Below are 20,862 nucleotides of genomic sequence, written 5' to 3'. Positions count from 1 at the left end.
GCACTGAGAGGCTGTCTGCTCAGGTAGGCCTGCTGCAGAGCTGCCACTTATCCCTACCTGCCCGTTTAGTTGGTGTCAGCAATGTAATCCTCCGTCTTTGATCAGCTGCAGAGCTGTTTGTGTTTGGTACGTGGATGTGTGGAACAGCCACTTTGTGACAGCGTGCATCTTCCCAAAGCAAGCACCAAGCAGCCAGCAACAGAGCTGGCTTCTTCAAGTAAAGATTAAGAACATTTGTAAACGAATATGTGCACTCAATGAGATAGGCCACTTGTTATTAGAGTCCTAGAGGAAGGGATGGTGCTCACTGAATCCAGCACCCACAGGCTGACCTTGCAGCACTGGGGCTGCATGCCCGTCTTAGGCTCCTCCCAGAACTAGCCAAGGTCTTTGCAACTGAACAAGAGGATGAGAGGTGACGGCCTTAAGTTGCAGCAAGGGAGGGTCAGGTTGGGTATTAGGAAACATTTCTTCTTGTAAAGAGTGGTGTGCATTGGCACAGGCTGCCCTGGGAGTGGTGGGGTCACTTCCTTGGAGGTGTTCCAGGTGTGGAGATGCAGCATTGAGGGATGTCGCAGTGGTGGGCACAGGCTGATGGTTGGACATGATGATCTTAGAGGTCTTCTCCAGCCTTAATGATTCTATCAACCTTCGTCTGCATCAACAAAGAGCTCCACTACGAGCAAAGCACCAGAGGAGCAAATGATAAAACCCAGCATACATGTTGGTAGTCAGCATTTCCCCCACTTTGTTTAGGCTTCCAGGGCCATTTGAGCCTTTATGCTCCACGCAGACAGCCTCCTGCCACCCTCCAATGTGGAAAACTGAAGACCCGATCAATTAACTTTCAAATGAAGATCAGAGCAACATGATCCAAAGCAGAAATAGTGTTGAATAGTTCAGGAGCTGTGAGCACCCAGCAGCTGTGCCTGCTCCCAACAGGGCAGAGCTGAACTCTACATACAAACAAGAAGCGGGCTGTATCGTTGGGCACTCCCACCAGGGCACGTCATGAAAGAACAAAAGCATAACACTATGACAAAATGATGAGCAAATCCATATCCACAAATGAGACCCAGTCACCTTCCATACAGAGGAGGTGCCAACCTAAAGGCGCTATTTATAAAGCAACCTTATTCAGCACAATGCTCAAGCAACCAAGCGTATGACTTCAAGCCCTGCCTCGTTTCTAACTTCTGCAAATGAACTTTTAATTAAGAAAGCACAGAACAACAAAATACCCCTTTTTGGGCTGTCCAAAACACACTGGCACCGTCTTGCCAAACGCCTGCAAAAAGCAAATGTAAGGATGGGAACATAACAATGGAAGCATCCCCTGCTCCTTGAGCTGAAAATGTTCATTGGAGAGGTCTGACTTGTATTTCTTCTGCTTCATATCACCCTGACACCTCAATAACTGTGGGATCACTATTGAGACCGACAGAGGATGGAGCATCCCCCACCATGTCCCACTGACCACTAAAACAAGATTAGGTAAAATCCCCTTGCTTGCAGAAGATAGCAGAACTGCTGTAATTCGGGTGCTGCCTTTGGTTTCTAAATACCCAGCTGAGGCATACTTTGATTTGAGTTAGGTGAAGAGGCCGAAGCCTTTAAGGACACGCTGTACGCATGCACGCTGCTGCTGAAATACCAGCTGGAGGCTTTGGCAACCTCTCTTCCCAGTATCAGCAGGGCTGGGGGAACCTTCTCAGGCTGCAAGAAGATCCTGTATCAGCAGCTCCTGACTGACAGCTGGGCTGCACCAGCCGCAGGATCCGTGTCCCCAGGGCCATGAAATCCATGGCTGATGACTAATTCATTACTCGAATTTGTGCTTAGGCAAGTCCAAGCCCAGATCACACACCTCCCAACGCTGAATCCCTCCCCAGCCGGAAGGCAAGCAGGCTCCATTAGCATGAGCACGCATCAACCAGCTCCATCAGCTGGGAACAAAGGCGGAACTAAACCTGCAGGAGCCAGCTGCAAGCAGGAGGAACTGAAAAGGAAATCAGTACAGATCAATTCTGACTGAGCTGAGGCTGGATTTCTAAAACTGGAGACACTCGGTGCCCATGGAGCCTTTGGGACTCCAGCTCAACACCGACAGCAGCAAACAGATCATCTGCTTTCAGAGGTCGGCAGCTCCAGGGCCAAAGGTAGCAGGCTGCAGAGAAATGGGGCTGTACGTGGACATAAAGCAGACCTTAAAGCACTCTGGCAAGCTCTGCTCACAGCATGGCTCAGGCGCAGACAGCTGCACACAGGCAGAGGGACGCAGGACCCCTCGCCATCCATCCTGCTGCTTCACGCCTTCTGGGGCTTCACCAAGGTGACATCTGCTGAAAAGAAGGGTATGAAAGCTGTGGCAGGCTCCCTGCTGCTAATGCATTGCTCTAACTCACACCTGATATGGGGTATTTTTGCATGGTGTGATGTGCTCACCAGAAAGAGCAGTTGTCCTGCAACCAGGATTATTACAGCGGATGCATCTGATCAGGTGTGGCAAATGCTTCAAGCTTGCTATCCTGCATTGCTTTCTTCCTCTGACTGCTTGACAAGGAGATTGTGTTCTGGATCCATATTTTAGCAGCCTACCCTCTGAAACATGAAGTTTTAATGAACAGATCATACCAGCACCCCTACAGAGCTATACTACAAGTGAATGTTGCATGTTAAGAGCATGCAGCATCTGAAAGCTGGAGATGAAGCCTCTATAAAGAGGGCTATCATTTGTGAGCACCAACACTAACCCAGCTCAGCCCAAAGGTGCTCCTTCTTTATCCTCCCTGGGAAGGTTCCCCTTTCTCCTTCCTGTCTCTAGGCAACTCCATTAATTACAGCCTCTTAAAGGCTTTAAAAAGACACACAACCTGCAAGAAACATTTCCTTGCACCTGTGCTCACCAAGGTCAGAGCAGAACCAAGCCCTGACCCAGCTGCTAACAGAGAAACGCATTATCCTGTGACTGGGAGGGGGGAAATGAAACCTTTGTCTTGCTCATTATTACCCCACTCAGCTGCCTTGCCTGTGAGTCACTCCTACACCTGAGCTCAGCACAGGGACATGGATGGGCAGCGTGGCACCAGGACAGCCATCCTGGCCACACATCAGGGTCTTGAGGTCACAGCTCACTCTCACTCGGCTCACCAGAGAGCTCCAGGTTCCCTCACTCCCTACAGACACCTTGGGAGTGTTTATTAAAGACATGCTAATCACATTGGGAGTGTTTATAAAAGCACGTTAATCAACAGCAGGAACAATAAGACCGAGATTACACACACAGTCTGGAAGCCAAATTCACCTCTTGTTGCTATTTAGAACCGGCGTCCCAGCACGTGCAGAATTCTCACCCCTCCAAAATGCCTGCCTGAAGCTATATAGCACATGCAAAATAAATTGCATTTCTATCAGTATGTTACGGCATGCAATTTCCCTCTTCCCAGTCACACCGGCTGCCTCTCTTGTTATGTCAAATAGCCTGTCAGCTTCTCATCAGGAAGTAGAAATTGCTTTTCCATCTCCTAGGAGATAAACAAGGCTCTCTCCTCCGCAGCAAGGGCAGCGCGCAGCCCAGGGCTGGAGCTGCAGGCAGGGCTGTGCTGCTCCTCATGCTCCTGCACACAGCACCATGCATGCCAGCAGATCGGTGCATTCTCACAGCATTCTCTGCAGCTTGCAGCTGAACCTACACAGCTCTACGGACCTCTAAGCATTCTTCAGCCCAGGTAACAAAGCAGAGCAGCTGTGCTGGCAGCCCCTGCTCCTCCTACATGGCATCACAGAGATGCAGAAACTCCTGGCAGGCCCTGACCATCGTTCTGAAGCATCTTACAAGTGATTCTGATGCAGGAGAAGGAGATTTCCTTGCAGGGAGAGCTTGCTCACAGCCTGCATTTTTAAAGAGACAGAAACCCATCGAGTTTAATTAACTTGGCATTATTCACCAAATAGCCACAGCCTCATCATCCCAAAGCCTCGTCACCTATTTCAAATGCAATGGCTACAAACCCTGAGGGCGCCTCCTATGCACACCATAAATCTTGCTGTTATTCCTCCTGCTGCAACCTTTCCTGCAATCAATTCTGACCTCCTATACACACACACACACACATAATGTTGTTCTATGCTACACCCAAAGCACTGCTTGATGTTCTGCTGCACTGTGAGCACAGCTGGCTGTCCACCTTCCAGCTTTACACTGCTGCTAAAGCTTTCCCCCTGTCAATCGAGCTGTATTGAAAGTCACCTATTAATGTTGGTTTTGAGTTCAATCTTGAAGCATTCCTACTCCTCACTTGGCCTAATCCCTATTCCAGCCTACCACTGGAATGCAGATGGGGGTCAAGTGGAATAAGTCACCTCCATAATAGGAGGATACTGCAGGATGTTTTTGTGCCACTTAACGTGACAACACCGAGATCTGTTTACACAAGTCTTAAAGGGAGGTTAATTTTCAATATCTGAAAGACAAATATTCCAGGCAATAATATTCAGAGTGGACCCTGTCCATTGGAGCGCGTAATCAGGATGAATAATTCACAGGCAGGCTTCCATCTCCATTATGGCTGCAAAGAGCTGAACCCTGAGGAGCTCAGGGAGATGCCAACACATCAGAGGTCCCTTCCAGCTCTGAAGACTCTATGATCACCAGCAGAGCAGGTAACCACGCTGGTAGGTGACCCCACAACTTACATCCACGATCATCATCCCAGCAACACTTTTCCCTCTCTAATAGCAGCAGCAGCAGCATTTGCACAGCTTATGAGTCATTTTGAAGCCAGCTTTGTTTACCCATGTGCCAACCATAAGCAGGAGATTCCTTAACAGGAGCCCAGAGGCAGTGGGTGGCTCACCCATTCCTTGCCCTGCAACAAGCCTTCACCAGGCAGCGCTTCATTAAAACAGTTTCCAAATGCTTCCAACGTACCTCTGCACATAGGAAGCAATAGCTCATGAATAGAAGTATCACAAACGGAGACAGACCTCTCTTTATTTCACAGCCCAGCTACTAGCTGAAGATCAGCTCCAGCGTATGTGCAAGGAAAACCAAAGCCCAGCTGAACGTGGCTACGACACCTGGCATCACCTACATCAAATGGCTTCTAGTTAAACCAGCCTAAAATGAGATTTACACCAGCCACACCCTGGGAAGATGGGGCTTAAAGCAACCTCCTGGTGCTCCTGTGCTAAGCTCCAAGCCAAGCACGCATTTTCAGAGAGCCAGAAAATGAGCAAAACAGATTCACAGCAGAGGAAACTTAAAACCAAAACAAAGCAGGAGGGAAATAACACGCTGGAAACAAACTTGAATGAAAAAAGAAATCCAGCGCACGCTCACATAGCACCGAACTAACAAACAGTGCAGGCGTTTAGCACAGCTGCTCTCTTCTCAAAGGCAGTTTGGGCAATATAGTGACAAATCTGAGCGGTTCCAAACAGTTTGCATCGCTTTGTTCTCTGCAACACAGAGGAAGAGCCTTGCTCTCATAATAACTAGCAGACGATGCTTTTTGTAGCTAGCGCAGCGTTAAGTCATTACTTCCCTTTTTGATGAGGTTCTGAAGGCATCAAAGGAGGCAGAAACACAAGTTTACGCTCTTTCAACATTCAAAAGAACAGCATTAATATTATATGATACCATTTTATTCATCACTTTCTCTTCCTTTCCTAACACATAAACATTACAGGACACGCAGAGCATCAGTATGAGCATGGCAGTGAAAAAGAAGAAGCCAAAATGCAGACCACCACTAAGGTGTTTTATAGTCAGCTTCTCACAGTGCCTTCCTTACACCTCCACAACACAGAACAGAGGAGCTAAAAGGCAAAGGATCTGCAGCCCCATCCATTATAAGACAAACCTTAAGTCACACCTTGATGGTAAGACAAAGGAAACACGTTTTCTCAACCAAACCAGCCAATCATTTCTAAAGATAAGTTAATAAAGATCATCTGTGCAGCCTATATGAAACACCTTGGTTCCTATTAGACAGAAAACTTCTTTTTAGGAGAGGGATCCTCAAGGTCTGTGGGGGTTTAAAAGCAGTTTTTGCACCTCTAAACAACAGGACTTTCCTCTTTTACCAGCATACTGCCTCCAAGCTTGACTCCATTTCCAAGCAGCCCACCCACTTTAGGTGACAGCAGGAGCGTGGTCACTTGCCTATAGAAATGCACTTCTAGGACCCATAGTTTGGAGAAGTGGGTTGTGAATTGTTAATGAACTAGCATTAATGATGGCTGGCATTACTGACGCCAGCCAACAGACTGCACTGGAAGCAGCACTTATTCTGCTCTGCGCACATAAGGAAGAATCTAAGAGCTGCACTCAGATCAGTGACACTAACATTGCTCTGCAATCAAACTGCTAGAAGCGTGGAGGTTGAAATTATGGTCCCACACAATGGGACCAAAGCAAGATCAAGGCAAAAACTATTCAGTACTTCAAAGACAACTAAAGGAAGGAGAAAGATACAGGTTCTATTGAGAACTTTTGCATGCAGCACTTAAGACTATGAAAATGCAGCAAGCTTAAAAGCAAATGCTGTGCTAAAATAACCTACCTAGAGAATGCGGTGGCAATAAACATATGAAAACAAGCAAATATACTCAATAGCAGCATCCAAGAGGCGGCACAGCACTCGGGGAGCACCCAGGACAAAAGGATGAGACCCTCACATCACTGCTCACCAACCGGTGACTCTCCAGCACAGCCATCTCCCAGGGCTGCCATAGGAAAACAAGGGGCTATTCTCTGGTGATGAAGTAGTACTTCCACCAGTGAATGTCCTTATAAGCAAGAGGAATCCAGCTGCTGAAGTCCCAGGCTATACAAAGCCATTTACTGTGCTGATGACTGAGGACAAAGAGTTCTAACAATCCAAAATAGCACGCGGGCTGCGGAAGGCCGAGTGTTTGCCCATCAGTGTATTGAGCCAACCAATTTAGGAGGACCAAGGACAGAAATGTAACACTACTGCACATCCAAGTATCCAAAGCCAAGAAAAACACAATTCTCAGTGACCACATGCTTACCTTCTATAGAAGGGGCCTGGTCCACGGCTGCATACAGCATCTCTTTCAAAGCCTGGAGGGGAGAGGGGCAGAACAAAGAAAGCAGTCAGAATATAATAAAACATTATGTTGTGATATGCTTCTTTGAAAACAAAAGCAATTCAAGTCCTTTCATCCCTCCAGATTGACACACAAAGCTACGGGACGTGTTGGTAATGCTATTACACGTAATTCTGCTAGCAAAAGAGACACATGTTCTCATTTATTGACTGCTCCATCTAAAGCTGGTTATGTTACTAATCCAGTTATTCCAAGTGTATTTTAAAACATACCCTTTCAGAAATAAAACATGTCCTGGTTGGTAGGATGCTCGAGGTTTCTTAGAAAACCTGTGGTGTGACATAGAAAGGAGCTTGTCAAGGCAAACAGAGATAAAGCAGCCTCGGGGATCTATCACTGTTATACAGTAGTACAGGAACACACACGTATTCTAAAAGCTGAAGACAGGGTGACGGACAAGATTAGGAAACACGAGTGATTGCCTTCTCCCAAGGAGGGATCTCAAGGGCAACACAGCATCAAACAACCCGAGATGGGGTTTGGAGGTTGATGGAGTAACCTGAACCAGTTTGGGAACAAAAAGCAAAGGGGCAAGACCCATCTGGCCTGCAGTTATTCACTTATTACACACATCACTCAATGAAGGCAAGCATCCTTACATGCACAAAGAACATGAGCAGGCTTCACACACACCTGCTGGGAGAATTAGAGCTCATTTCCTGTCTTGTGAACCTACAGAAATCTAATGCAGGTGAGTCGCTGGGGTCCTTCAGTCCTGCTGCCCATCACCCAACACATCCCAAAGCCCCAAATCCCACAGCCCCACACTGCACACCACAGCCCCCCCTGGGTCAGCACAGCCTGAACAATCTCCACCCTGATGCCCTCACAGGGAAAACCACCAGCTCAGCAAGGAGCAGCTCAGCGCTGTTGTAACACGCTGCTAAGCAAACAGAAGGTCTAAAGGACACGGCTGTTTATCGCAAGGTGTCACAGGCGGCCAGCAAACAGGCGGCTCAGGCATCTCCCAAAGGTCTCATTCCAGAGGTCTCAACAAAGGTCACTTGCAGAATTGTTTTCCCAGTTAAGACACTGCTGGATGATCCCCATCCCGGTGACACAACCCCCTCCTACATTCCAGCTGACCGTGGCTGCTCTGTCCCCTTCCCCCCCCATGACTCACCAGCTGGCGGCACGTGATCCCGTGCCATGCATCAAGTGGCCAAAAGAAACCACCAAAGCAGAACGTCTTCCCCTTTCTCACCCTGCCCATCACCCTCGCCTACCCGTACATTTTATCATGGGCTAAACTGGCTTTAAGAACTTCCCAACCTCCTGCCCCTGTCCAAAGGCTGAAGCAAGCAGAGCCCAAAGGTCCCCTTTGGAGAGGAGGGAAGTCAAATAGATGGGAAAACATGTGAAAAAAAGACCAAGTGCCAAATTAAGAGTGCAATAAAGAGCCTTCTGCACTCAGATAAACAAATTCAGGCCGGAGAAACCAGCAGAGAATTGCCATCTGCCAAGTGTAAAAGCAGGCCTCCGTCACACTGACACACGAGCGGGCTGAGCCATGCTCCCCTCCTTCTGTAGGAGCTCCAGGGATGCACACAACAGCAAATCCACATTGCAATTAGTGAACCAACAGAGGCCCAGCACTCTTTTCCTTCTGGCTTTCCATTCCAGAGGCAGAATGAGGCAACCAAGGCTTTGTAAAACTCCATGCCTGCATTCACTCAGCCACAGCCAATGTCTTAGCCAGAAGCTGAATGAAACAGAACAGCATACATCATCGCTCTGCCTTTTCACGTGCCCATTGCTAGCTCTTATAAAGCACACAGGCAGCAATGGCCTCTTTGATCTAAGAAATCGAAGCTATAGGTATCTTAGTACAACAGGGCAGGGCTGCTCACCGGTGGGGGCTCAGACACATTGCAAACCAGGGTCAAGCAGCTGATGTGCCAAGGAAATAACCACACTCATCAGGGTGGGAAAACATGAGGGTTGCATGGGAGCTCTGTGACACACATTGACCTGGAGGCAGCGTCTGTGCCACCTCCCAGCCCTCGACATGGTAATGCCTGGAAACGGGGCTGATCTTTTCTCATTTGGGATCACAAGACCCACAGGAGGAGGCCTGTCCTGCTCAAAACGTGCTCCATTCCCGCTTTAATTCAGCAGATATCAAGTGTCAAAACGAAAAGACACCACCACAGCAAGAAAAGCCGCATGCAAGTAACGAAAGCAGCTCCATGTTTCCCCTTGGCTGAGCAACAAGGTGGTGTTTGCAGGCACAAAGGAGGGCTGCACGCCTCCCCCCTGCTCCTGTCTGCACCACCACGGGGTCCTGAATAATGAATGCAGCCCGCTGCACGGCTGCAATATGCAGGGCAAGGCTGTAACAAAGAGTTTGACAACTTAGGAGCAAAAAAGGAAGGCGGGAGGGGTTATTTTGTATCGCCGAGAAGCATGAAGCCCAGACAGGACTCTAAGTTAGTTTGTGCTCCAATCCTCCTTTATTTTAAACGCAGGTGGAGAAAGGGACGCAGACACAGTAACACCGTGTAGTTAACAAGTCAAGGGATCAACCTCCCGCAATATAAACCTGCAAGATCTGCACGCACAAACCGAGTGTGTCAGCACCGAGCTGGGCCCCCAGCCCGAGCCTTCGCTTTGGGCAAGGTGCAAATCGCTGCTCGCAAAGGCACAGCGCAGCCCGGCACACAGCGGGTTACAGACAGCGGGTTACAGACAGCGGGTTATCCTCCTTATATCGGATGGGTTATGGGGCAGGATAACCCGCACAGCACCCGAGGAGCCCGCAGCGCTGCTAACGGGGCCGGGCTCGGCGGCTGTGCCCGCAGCTCCGGGACTAAGAGCTCGCTCCGCCGCCCGGCTCCGTGTGCGCGGTCTCACCTCGTACTGGATGTACTGCTTCCGCCATTCCGGGGTGATGTGCGCCGCGAGGTGCTCGGCGAACTTCATCCTGCCGCCGGGCCCGGGGCCGCGCCCGCCGAGCCGCTGCTAGCGGCGCCTGGCCTCACAACGGGCCGCCGCCGGTACTGCGGGGCAGGTCCCTCCCCTATGGCCGCTTTTGGGGCCCGGCCTTGCCCCCCTCCGGGGGGGGGCTCCGCCGCCGCACATGGGCCCCCGCCCGGCCGGCCCCGCCGCTCCTCGGCCCGCCTCGGGGCCTCCTCAGCGCCGCCCCGCAGCCGCCTCCGCCGCCGCCTCTTCGGCCGCCGCCATCTTCCCCGGCCCGCCGCCGCCACACAGCGCACAGCCAACAGCCAACCGGCAGCGCCGCGTCGCTACGGAAACATCCGCCGCCGCCCACCGCCACCGGGGGGCGTGGTTTGTGAATGGGCGTGTCTGATGAATGGGCGTGGCTTATGAATGGGCGTGGCTTATGAATGGGCGTGGCTTATGAATGGGCGTGGCTTATGAATGGGGGCGTGGCCTCGATGGGGCCGTGAGGTGCCGTGTTATCGCTGCTGGGCTCTGTAGAACCGTGTGTTCTTCAGGAGCCCAGAAATCCACCCCCCTGCAAACAGGCTGCGGGACTGCAGGCTTTGGGTCCACGCAATGGGACCATTTGCCCCTTGGTGTGATACCCGCACAGGAACGGGCCTTATGTGCTTTCTTAACTGGAGCAGGGAGAAGCTGGCAGCGGGCTCCCCGCCAGCGCAGTCTGGCACTTGCTTTCTTGGGAGCGTATAGAATGGCTTATAAATAGCACTTGTTTCTTGATGAGAATATGTATAGATGGTGCTGGGGATTGCTGGGGAGGAGCCTTCGGAAGGAAAAAGCTTTTCATAGGAAAAAGCCTGAGCGGCAGACATCCCGGTCGTGGCTGGGGTCAGCACACAGCAGAGGGGGTTGGAGAAGGGCACAGTGCTGGGTCTGGGGGCACGGTGCTGATGGCGAGCAGCTGATGGGATGGGGCAGGGTGGAGAAGAGCAGCTCGGGGCAGACCCCAGCGTTGCTAGAAAGGAGGCTGCGGTGAGAGGCGGCCGGTCTGTGCTCCTGGGTATGGGGAGGGGGGACAGCCCGGAGGAGGCCGCTCACGCAGGGCCCGCAGCCGGTTTGACAGTGCCGCCCAGCGGCCGCTCCCCGCAGGATGGGGGTAGGACCATGCGTCCCCCGGAACTCCCGGACACAGCTCTCGGCTCTCTCCGGACGGCTCGGGAACGTACCGAGGCGCGCAGGGGGACGGCGGAGCGGGCGGACCGGCGCCATGGCGTCGCCCCCGCTGGCGGCCGGGAGCGGCGGTGAGGGGAGCTCGGGGTCGCCGGGGCCGGATCCGTCCGAGCGGCAGCTGTCCGAGCTGTTCGAGCAGGCGGCAGAACGGCTGCCCGCACTGCTGCACGGCGCCAGCAAGGAGCAGCTGCTCTACCTGTACGCCCGATACAAGCAGGTGAGGCGCCGGGCCCTGCGCCTGGGCTGAGGGACAGGCCCAAAGCCTGCGGGGTGGGGGGATGCTGAGCTGGTTGGTGCCTGCCTCGTGCTTGGGTCTGTTGTGGGGTATTTCCAGCTTGGAGGGACCCTAAAGCTCCCCCAGCCCCTATCCCTGCCATCCAGCCCCTATCCCTGCCATCCAACCCTATCCCTGCCATCCAGCCCCTATCCCTGCCATATGATGGTCGCCCCCACCAGCCCAGGCTGCCCAGGGCCCATCCACAGCCTGCAGCACCCACCCTTCCAACCCAAACCATTCTATGATCCTGCCATCAATCCAAGTTATGTTTTTCTTCCACATGGAACACCCTTATTATCTGCCCTGCTGCTGCTGCTGCTTAAAAGCGTTCCCATCTTTTTGATGCAGTATTGAATTATCCCCCGAGCTGCTGGCTCCTGAGCTGTGCTTTGTGGGCCATTAGTTGTCTCAGAGCAGACTGGTCACATGGGAGCTTTGTCTTAAGGTCTTCTGGTGCTTCAACAGGTCTCTGGCTCTTTTTTCCTTGTAAGAGAAAGGAAGGGGTGGGGGGGGGAAGTGGCAGGAGAACTTATAAGCACTAAGGCCATGTTATAGAAGGAGATGGAAAGTTGTGTCCTCTACAGCTTATGTGCATTCTCAGATCTGTTTCAAATAACCTCTTATTTCTCACCTCCTACAAGTGTTTAGTAGCTGTCCTAGGAGGCAAAGGGAAGGCATTACTTAGCCCTCAGTCACTGGCTGTCAGCAGACTCCAGAGGGTTTCCTGGTGCTCTATAAGTCCTACAGTTACTGAAACCAGAAGCTGTTTCACAAGTTACGATACCAGTCAAGGAAAGGCAGCAAGTACCACAGTCAGCACAGGTCTGCAGTCCCCTCCAGGTGAGGAACCAGGGATCTCCCATCCCCTCTTATCCCAGAACACACAATCAGTGCCTCTGCACCCTCTGCTTTGGGTCTCCATATATCTTTGGCTGTCTAGGAAGGCTGTAACACAGTGCTGGAGCAGGCAGTGCTGGCAGGGGAGAGGAGGAGTTTGCTAGCACAGCTACCACAGGGTTAGGCTCTGCTAACTTGGAGTTCTGCAGCATTCTGTGCTCTAAATCAAAACGCTGGTGCTTAATGCAAGTTTTCTCTATTTAATTATAGCAGCCGTATCAGTATGCATAATGGGCTGCTAATATATTACTCCAGTGGACAGTAGTATTGCTAGCACACAAAAGGTGCTGACTCAGATCTGTCCGCTGCCCTTGATTTGGCATCCTTGTCTTTCCTCAGTTTAGTGTTTTATGTCACCAAGGGCTTTGATTTAAGACACGGCACCATCATAAAAGGGGTGACAGTAACAGCTGAGCTCTCCGTTAAGATACTGTATATTATTTATTTCAAACTGTTTGGGTATAGAACCGTTTTCCTGGAATTTTATTACCTTTTATTGGAGGCCATTTTAGGCTTTTATTACTTTTCTCTCTGATTTTGTTTATGTGTCAGAGACTTGAAAATGAGGGAATTGCTTAGTTGTCATCTCCAGTGAGCTTTTCAGCTGATGGTGCTGAGTTTATGGCTCTGCCCCAGCGCAGGAGGAAGATCAGACTGGTTGGCAGGGTGCTGGGCTGGAACGCTGCTTCTTTTCCTGCTTCCCATCAGACTTTAGGCAAATCACTTGTGCTGTCCATGCCTCGAGTCTGCAGTTGCAAGGTGAGGATGGAACTGAACCGGTGTTAGCAGTGCTATTATGAGCAAAGCAGGGACCTGCTGCCCCCAGTCCGCAGGGTCAGCACCATTATATGATATTTCCTTAGATTCCCTTATGCACTGCTGACAACCAATTTTAACAGAGCACCTCTCTGAGCATCTGTCTATGCAGAGGCTCTTCTGAGTGCTGTCACCTCCAGTCATCAGGTGAAAGTTTCTCCTAGAGCTTCTGAATCACCATGCTGGCCACAAATGTAGTATCTTCCCATTCAGAGCTGCTTCTCAGTGGTTTGGGAGTAAAACCTGCCGGTGGCTGCACAGAGAAGCAATGCTAGGAAAGCATTTAATTCTGGCTGTGCTTTCCTTTTCATGCAGCTGATGAACTGTAAATGAGGAGAGCTAAGCACCAAGTGACCAGTCAGCCCCTGGAGACCGTCAGTCATTATTGTGTGGATCCAGAATGAGGAACTCTGCCTTGGTATACTAACCCAGGCTCTTATCTTTATGCTGGCTGGGGAGAAAACCAGCATTTGAGGCCTTCCACTGAAGCAGCAGGACCAAGTCCTACACCATTCTAAACCGGGGGGGGCCCTGGTTTTTACATTGATATATTTAGGTAAAAATCCCCATCCTCAGTATCCAGTCTCCTCTGATGCCGAGTTCCCATTTGCTTTCTGACACATTGTGGAGTCCTGCAGCAAAGCAATGGAAGCCAAGAATGTTATTCTCTCCAGCAAAACCACTGCAAGGCTTTTCAATACATCTCAAAATAGCAAGCAGGGCACAGGAGCACTTTTTACCCCTTTCTTTTTTCCCCTTTCTTGATGGATGAAATGTAACTACTCTTCCCTGATTTGTATCACTATTGATGCTACTAACAATCATTCCAGGGCTGGAACAGCCTTTGAATGCCAAATCTAAAGAGAAGAAACTGCTCTCTTGTTTTGCTGCCATCATCATCGAAACAATTCATATTAAAAAAGATGGGATTTCTTTTGTCTGACCTGCTTGCATGTCGAACCAAAGAACTGCCAGGCAGGCACTTTCCTCTCACACAATGTTGTATAAAACAAATGGTACATACCATATCTGAGCACAGGAGAAAACGTTTACAGTACAAATGAGTGGTGATTGATTCACAGAGCTGAGCTGCTGCTCATCCTTTCCCTTGTCCCTCCATGAAACGCATTGCGTTGTTTTACAGGCCAGCTGGGATCCTAATTTGGATGGACTGCTTACTCACAGGCACTCGGATGCACGGAGAATTAATTTCAGTCACAGTCTCTCACGCTTTAAATGAAAACATAGTGTAACTAATAAATATCTCTCAGTGTGGGCACGCTCTCTTTAAAGCATGATTCATGATTCTCTCCTCAGCAAATATCCCCACCCTGCTAAGGTGAGGTTGACTTAAGCACTTCACCTGCCTGAACATTGGGGCATATTTCATTTCTAAACAAGAGGGGTGAAGGCAGTTGGGTTTTGCTTGGCTAACAAAATGTTCTGCCAGCAGCCCCTGCCCTCCTTCAGACCACAGCATCATACAATGGCTTCACCTGGAAGGGACCTCAGAGATCATTGAGCTGCACCCCACAGTGAAAGAAACGGCTTTGTACTTATCACATCAGGATGTCTTCCTATGGAAAGCTGTCTGCAGAAGTCCTGCTGGCACCAAGTCCATTTCACACCAAATAAAAGACTTCTTGTCCATCTGTGTTAGTTTGGGTGTCACGTTGGTTTTGGTGTTTCTGAACAAGAGTTGAGCCACAAAAGCTGTGTACAGGATCACACTCTGTGCTGCAGCAATACCCATCTGCTAACCCTGCCTTGGTGCTGCCACTGTGGCCTCCTTCCATCACACTGATCGTCTCAGGCCTTGGCTTATTGGCAGCTGGTGCTTCCCTTGCATCCAGATGGATGCCTCACAGACCATTCATGAGTTCTATTTGATTTATTCTAACAGAAAGAATTTTCATTTTCAGGTGAAATTTGGGACCTGTAACACTCCAAAGCCAAGCTTCTTCGATTTTGAGGGGAAGCAGAAATGGTAAGAGGAAATCCTTGCAACTCCTAGAGGCTCCTGGTTCTACTCTGTGCTGTGTTACAGACCGCACTGTGAGGATATCAGATCTGAGAGGCTGCCACTGAATGTGCTTTTGTTCCATATAGCATTGTCTGCACAAAAAGCATAGCTTTTTTTCTGCAAGTAGGGCAGAAACTGGTATTGCAGTTACTGGTATTGCAGTTACCAATTACTGGTATTGCAGGCCTGCAATGACAGACAGGATCAAGTCAATTTTCAACCTGAACAGCTTACTCTGCCTCACGCAGATGTGAAAGCCCAGCCTGTCTTTACCTTCTACACCCAGAATTGGCCTGCATACCATGAGAGCATTGTAAAAACAGCCAAGATAGCTGCATATAGGTTGGATCACAAACCACATTCCAACCTACATCTAGACCCCCTGAAAGGTGTTCTCATAGCAAAGTGCTGCACCTGCAAGAGCCATTCATAGCTTCATTGAGAAGCTGACCACTTCAGACTGGGTGGGAGGTGGCTTTACACCCCTTGAAACCATATGGATGGATCTTCTTGCTTTGTTTACTGATGACACCATAAAAACACGCTGTGCTGTCTCAGAGCAGCTCACTGATACATTGCTCTCTGCCCTAGGGAAGCTTGGAAAGCCCTGGGAGACACCACTCCCCATCAAGCTATGCAGGAGTACGTTGCTACAGTGAAAAAACTGGACCCCAGCTGGAACCCACAGGTAGGAAACACTGTTCAGAAAACAAATCAGCACCTGCACCTTCTGAAGCCAACAGTTCAGCTTCATGCAGAACTTAATTGCTGTATGGGAGACTTCATTCTGAGCAAATTAAGCTCTAACTTCATTTTGAAGCTCCCCTTTTGTTAAGGCCGAAGCACAAAAGAACCATCGTTTTCATTTGTAATTATCTTCATCCCAGTGAGCACACGTGCAGGGTTGATTTGGCTATAGCCATCTAATTTATTTTGCTTTTATCGGTTCATGCTGTATTTAGCATGTAAAGATACTTCTTATCCTTTTCTCGTCTTTCCCTTTTCAACTACTATTTAAATGTTGATCAATAGAAAGCAATCTCCATAAGAGTGACGTGAACTGAAGGATCAATTCTGAAAATGTTTCCTTTTTGTTTTGATGCAGCAAATCACCAAATCTGATTATGATGAGGTACTCCAACATAACAAGCGTGTTCTTGAGTCCTGTATGTGTTCGTTAAAGGGAGATTGTACTGTCATTTTAATTAGTCTGCCTTTCGTCTGTTAGGTTTATTACTTGATTGAGTATTTATGGATATCTCCCTGTTTATAGACTGATTTCTATATGATTTTTAAGAGGATTGCTCTTTAGAAAAATACTGCTTTTAACTGGAGTTAGAAGGGAGATGTTTCACTAATAGCAAAATGCTGACAGCATGGTAATTTCTTTGCACTGTAGGAAATTGATTCTCTTTTTTTCTCCCCCTCTTATCCTGCACTCTGGAAGCAGGATCCTGTGTGAGCACCAGCCTATGAATCAAGGACTTGATTCCCTCTTACATTCTGGTGCTGTTCTGGACTCATAAGAGTGATTGCTGCTTCTTGGCCAGCCTGTGTTCCACAGGTCTGATCCTGTTTTTGCAGAGAAGAGGTAATGCTGTTTAGAGACAACTGGGTAGAGCTGGTGTTCATCACAAGTGCTGTGACAGGTTCTGCTTTGAGTATGTTTTTCCCTCCTTGCTTCAGAAAGCTACTCTTTTTTGTAGTTATCCGTTTGGGTTACAAAGCTCTCTGCTATGGAGCTGGAATAACCTGGTGCTCTTCAAATCCTAAGAACTCATCCTACAAGCAAGGAGCTGGCTACAGTGATGTTCTTCCCTTCAAGCGAGGAAGGGATGGTTGTGAGAGCTCTTCTTTCACATAGCCCTGTGCACAAGACTCAGCAGACACCACACAGGGTAATGCTTCTGCACCAGCATTTGCTCTCTGGTGTGTGGTTCCATCTTCCTGTGGTTTTAAATAGTTGATACAGGAGGAAAGAGCAGTTCTAGAGCTTGAACAGAAGCTTCTCTGCTAATAGCAGGGCTAAGGCTGTCTGATCAGTTTTAAGAAATGCCATTTTCACTCTTCAAACACTTGTTGTGGCACTTCAGTACATAAACCTCTCGGTCTTGTAATCAAGCATGTATTTCTTGGCTTTCTGACACCAGTGGTTTTCTTATTCATACAGTCTGTGCCTTCACCACTGTAGCCCTTATTCTTTTCCCCTTACTCCTCACCCTGAGGGAGCTAGAAACCTTTTAAGAGATCTAAGACCTTTCCATGGAAGAAAACTGCTCAGCTGTGAAAAGGCCTAACAGAGGAAGTTAGAAGAACAAAGAATGCAATTTCAGAGTCAGCATTCAAGTACAGGCAGCACTCCTTTCTTCAAGAGAATTCACCTGTCCTCTCTATTGCATTTTCATTTTATCACCATTTTTGTACAGCTGAAATCCCACGAGGAGTCTTCTCATCCTTTGATCTCCCACTATTTCATCCTGCCACGTCCGCATTCAGGAGCCACGAGAGGGAGCTCTGTTCTTCCAAATGATGGAGTTGTACCCATTAGGGGATGGTGGTAGGATAACAGCTATTCCACTCTTCCAATTTCAAATTGGATTTGTAGGAAAGATCTGTGAGAACACCACGAGGTTCTTCATTGCTGTCATTGTCTCCTTTACATGCTCACCTGTTGGGCTCTTTTGAGTTCTTCTTGTGCTCAGTAGATTATAAATAAAATGTTCTCACTGCTTGATATAAATGTAGAAAGTTCAGCTTCCAAATCACTATGGAACTGTAATGCTATAACAGGATGGAAAGTACCACAATAATAGCAGGGTGGCAAAGTCTTTGGCTACAGCAAATGAGAACAAGCCCAAATGCAGCAGACACAGAAATGAAGGAAAAGAGCTGCTTACCTTTGGAAGGCCTCAGGTACACAGGGATCTCCAGCAAGAGATACCATCACCTCCACTGCCAACTCTTAAATGAGGTCTGGGCAGGGGTGGATCCTGGCTCCATCCCTTCTGGTCACTCAGGCACACTGCATACACCTGAGCTCCCCTGGGTTGGCCCTGCCTTCCACCAGGTGCTCCATCACTGCTTCAAGCTGTGACTTAGCATTTCCACTACATGATCATAAATAGTAATTAGAGCATGGGGGTGCTGCATATTTCATTATACAGTTCACAGATTTTCTTGTGTTATTTGCAGTCCTCCATCTCCCCCATTTCCTATATTCCCAAAGGGTATATAATAATAATGTCTTCATTGTTTCAGCACTAAGTACACAACATTTAAAACTGGGAAACTTTTCTTATTCCCCCCTCCACCCTCAGCCCTCCCCCAAGAGATTTATTGCTGTTCTGCAGCCTTCAGGCTGTCAGTATTTTTCTTAATGAAAAGAGTGGCACTAAATGTACACAGTATTTCTTATGCAGCCTCAATAGATCCACGTCTCTGTTTGCTTTTCTTGATCCTTTCCTTGATTCATTCCTTCCCATTGACCTTGCAGGTTCTGTATTAGTACAGTTTCAGCATCAGACTGTAATTGCTATCATTTAGTCAATCTTTCTTTGGTTTTGATGGAAGAAGATGAAGTGGATGCATGCTGATGCAACAAGACCATCCCAAATTTGTGTGCAGAGCACTGAAAGTACAGCTTTCCCATGTTGGCATGGTCTTCTGACGTGCAGTGTTGTTGGCTGTTTTGCTCTTTTGCCCAGGAGCAGCTGTTCAGAGGCCAGGACTCGACACTTCCATGCTCGTCTGGATTCTCCTCTTGCTGCCATCTACCTTCGTCATCTTCTACCTTTTAGCACATCTTTTGTTTCTTGTTCTTTCTTGTGAGTCATTCCCTTTAGTCTCAAGTTCCAGGCAGTGAAAAGGTAATTGCTTGGACCAGCTCAGCTCCATTTACATATTTCAGAGACATCACCTGTCCTTCAAGTCTGTTCGCTCTTCCTCCAAAACAGAATAATTTATGAAGCAGTTCTTTTGTGTTTTCTGTTCCTAAATAGAAACGTTTCATGCAGTCAACACATCCGACTGCTCGGGGTCCTTCAGAGAGGTAGCGGTGTCCTGCCTGCTCCGCTTCTCAGACTTTCACCTGTTGTCTTCCTGCTTTCCTGGCAGCGAGTGACACGTTGCTTTCAGTGGCTTTTGCTGATGCGTGTGTGTGAGTTTGGCAGTGACATCCCTGAGCTCTCCCTGGCAGCAGCCTGCAGCACTGCCCACACACACCATGACCCCGCTGTTGCTCCGGCTCTGCAGGACCTGCCCTTGCAGCATTACCTTGTTGGCACCCATTGGATGTAAGCAAGTAAACCCCTGTGTTTTCCAAGGTGGTGTGGTGGAGAGTCACACCACACGCTGTGCTGAGTGGCTACTGAGCATTCCTTTAACAAGGGGATCACACGGCACAGCTTAAATGATAAAAATAAATAACAGAGAAAGCATCCAGATCCACTCATCAGTTTTAGCCTTTCATTTACTGATTGCACTTTTGGCATCTTCAGATTCTAAATATTTCCTTTTGCTATTTCTTAAGTTGCACATCTCCCAGTTCCAATCCCAGCAGTGTGTACTGACTTCAGCAGAACCCTGTTATAGGTTCGACGTATGACCATATGACCAGCTTCTAAGAATGACAAGAGCAAATGGTAAATCATGCAATGCAGTTTCAGGTCAAAATGTGCAGATTTCTGGCTGGTACTGCAGGCTGACAATTTCTTTGGGAAACTGAGAAATGCATTAGGAAAAAAACAACAGTGGTCTGAAAACAAAATGAGCGCACCCATCGTGTTTTCCTGTTTTGTCTGTCAGCCAAACAGATGTCTCCTTTGATAATCTGCCCAAGCAGCCACTGTTTGTGGCTGAGGAAAAGAGGCAGGGCCTGTGGGCAGGATTACAAGGGGGATGGGAAGAGCGTGGAGTAGAGGACCTGTGTGGGGCTGTGCTTGCCACCAGCATTCAGACACCTGCTGTGCCGTTTGGGTTAATGCCTCAATTTATGGTTTGTCCTACTGAGAGGTCAGAAACCGTGAAAATAGGGAATGTATTTCTTTTGTAGTGTGGAAGTCATTTAACAGCATCCTGTGAAGTGGGGGCTACATAGCACGGTGGCTGTGCTTCTTATGGCTGGCAGCATGGAGTACAGCACTGCCAGCATCCCTGCTCCTCTCCATTGAGGGTTCTTTATGGTTTGTTCAGATCATAGAATCATAGAATCACAGAATGGCCTGGGCTGAAAAGGCCCACAATGACCATCCAGTTCCAACCCCCTGCTATGTGCAGGGTCACCAACCAGCAGACCAGGCTGCCCAGAGCCACATCCAGCCTGGCCTTGAATGCCTGCAGGGATGGGGCATCCACAGCCTCCTTGGGCAACCCAGGGAGGTTGTGGATGTGGATAGGAAGCTTCCTATATGGGCTGAGCTCTGGCATGATGAGCACCGGCTCTGCAGGCCCCTGCTCGTCCTGCAGGCCGTCACCAGGCTGGGCAGTGGGCTGAAGGTCAAGAAGCTGCTCCCCTCACTGTCAGCACAGCTTTTAAAAGCAGCACGGAATACTGAGCATGGATGCCCCAGCTCAAGAGGTA

At 49.0% G+C, this 20,862-nt stretch overlaps 2 protein-coding genes across 3 annotated transcripts in view; one reads left to right on the top strand and one right to left on the bottom strand.

The window, feature by feature from the left end:
* The window catches only part of XPR1 (xenotropic and polytropic retrovirus receptor 1), a 66,986-nt gene extending 56,853 nt beyond the window's left edge, over positions 1-10,133 (bottom strand). The window contains exons 1-2 of the mRNA XM_015869702.2: positions 9,991-10,133; positions 7,039-7,090 (exon numbers count right to left, since the gene is read on the bottom strand). Of these exons, the coding sequence (XP_015725188.1) occupies positions 7,039-7,090; positions 9,991-10,059 (121 nt within the window). The 5' untranslated portion in view covers positions 10,060-10,133. The remainder of the gene's footprint in view (positions 1-7,038; positions 7,091-9,990) is intronic.
* Positions 10,134-11,267: 1,134 nt separating this feature from the next.
* The window catches only part of ACBD6 (acyl-CoA binding domain containing 6), a 59,352-nt gene continuing 49,757 nt past the window's right edge, over positions 11,268-20,862 (top strand). The window contains exons 1-3 of one of the 2 annotated variants that reach the window (XM_032446197.1): positions 11,268-11,488; positions 15,184-15,248; positions 15,876-15,972. In XM_032446197.1, coding sequence (XP_032302088.1) covers positions 11,309-11,488; positions 15,184-15,248; positions 15,876-15,972 — 342 coding nt within the window. In that variant the 5' untranslated portion in view covers positions 11,268-11,308. The remainder of the gene's footprint in view (positions 11,489-15,183; positions 15,249-15,875; positions 15,973-20,862) is intronic. The other variant, XM_015869782.2, reaches the window with a different exon arrangement.

Source organism: Coturnix japonica, chromosome 8 (genome assembly GCF_001577835.2).
Source record: "Coturnix japonica isolate 7356 chromosome 8, Coturnix japonica 2.1, whole genome shotgun sequence".
Classification (NCBI taxonomy): Eukaryota; Metazoa; Chordata; class Aves; order Galliformes; family Phasianidae; genus Coturnix; species Coturnix japonica.
Note: the sequence above shows the minus strand (reverse complement) of the source record. Positions and strands in the feature narration are given on the sequence as shown.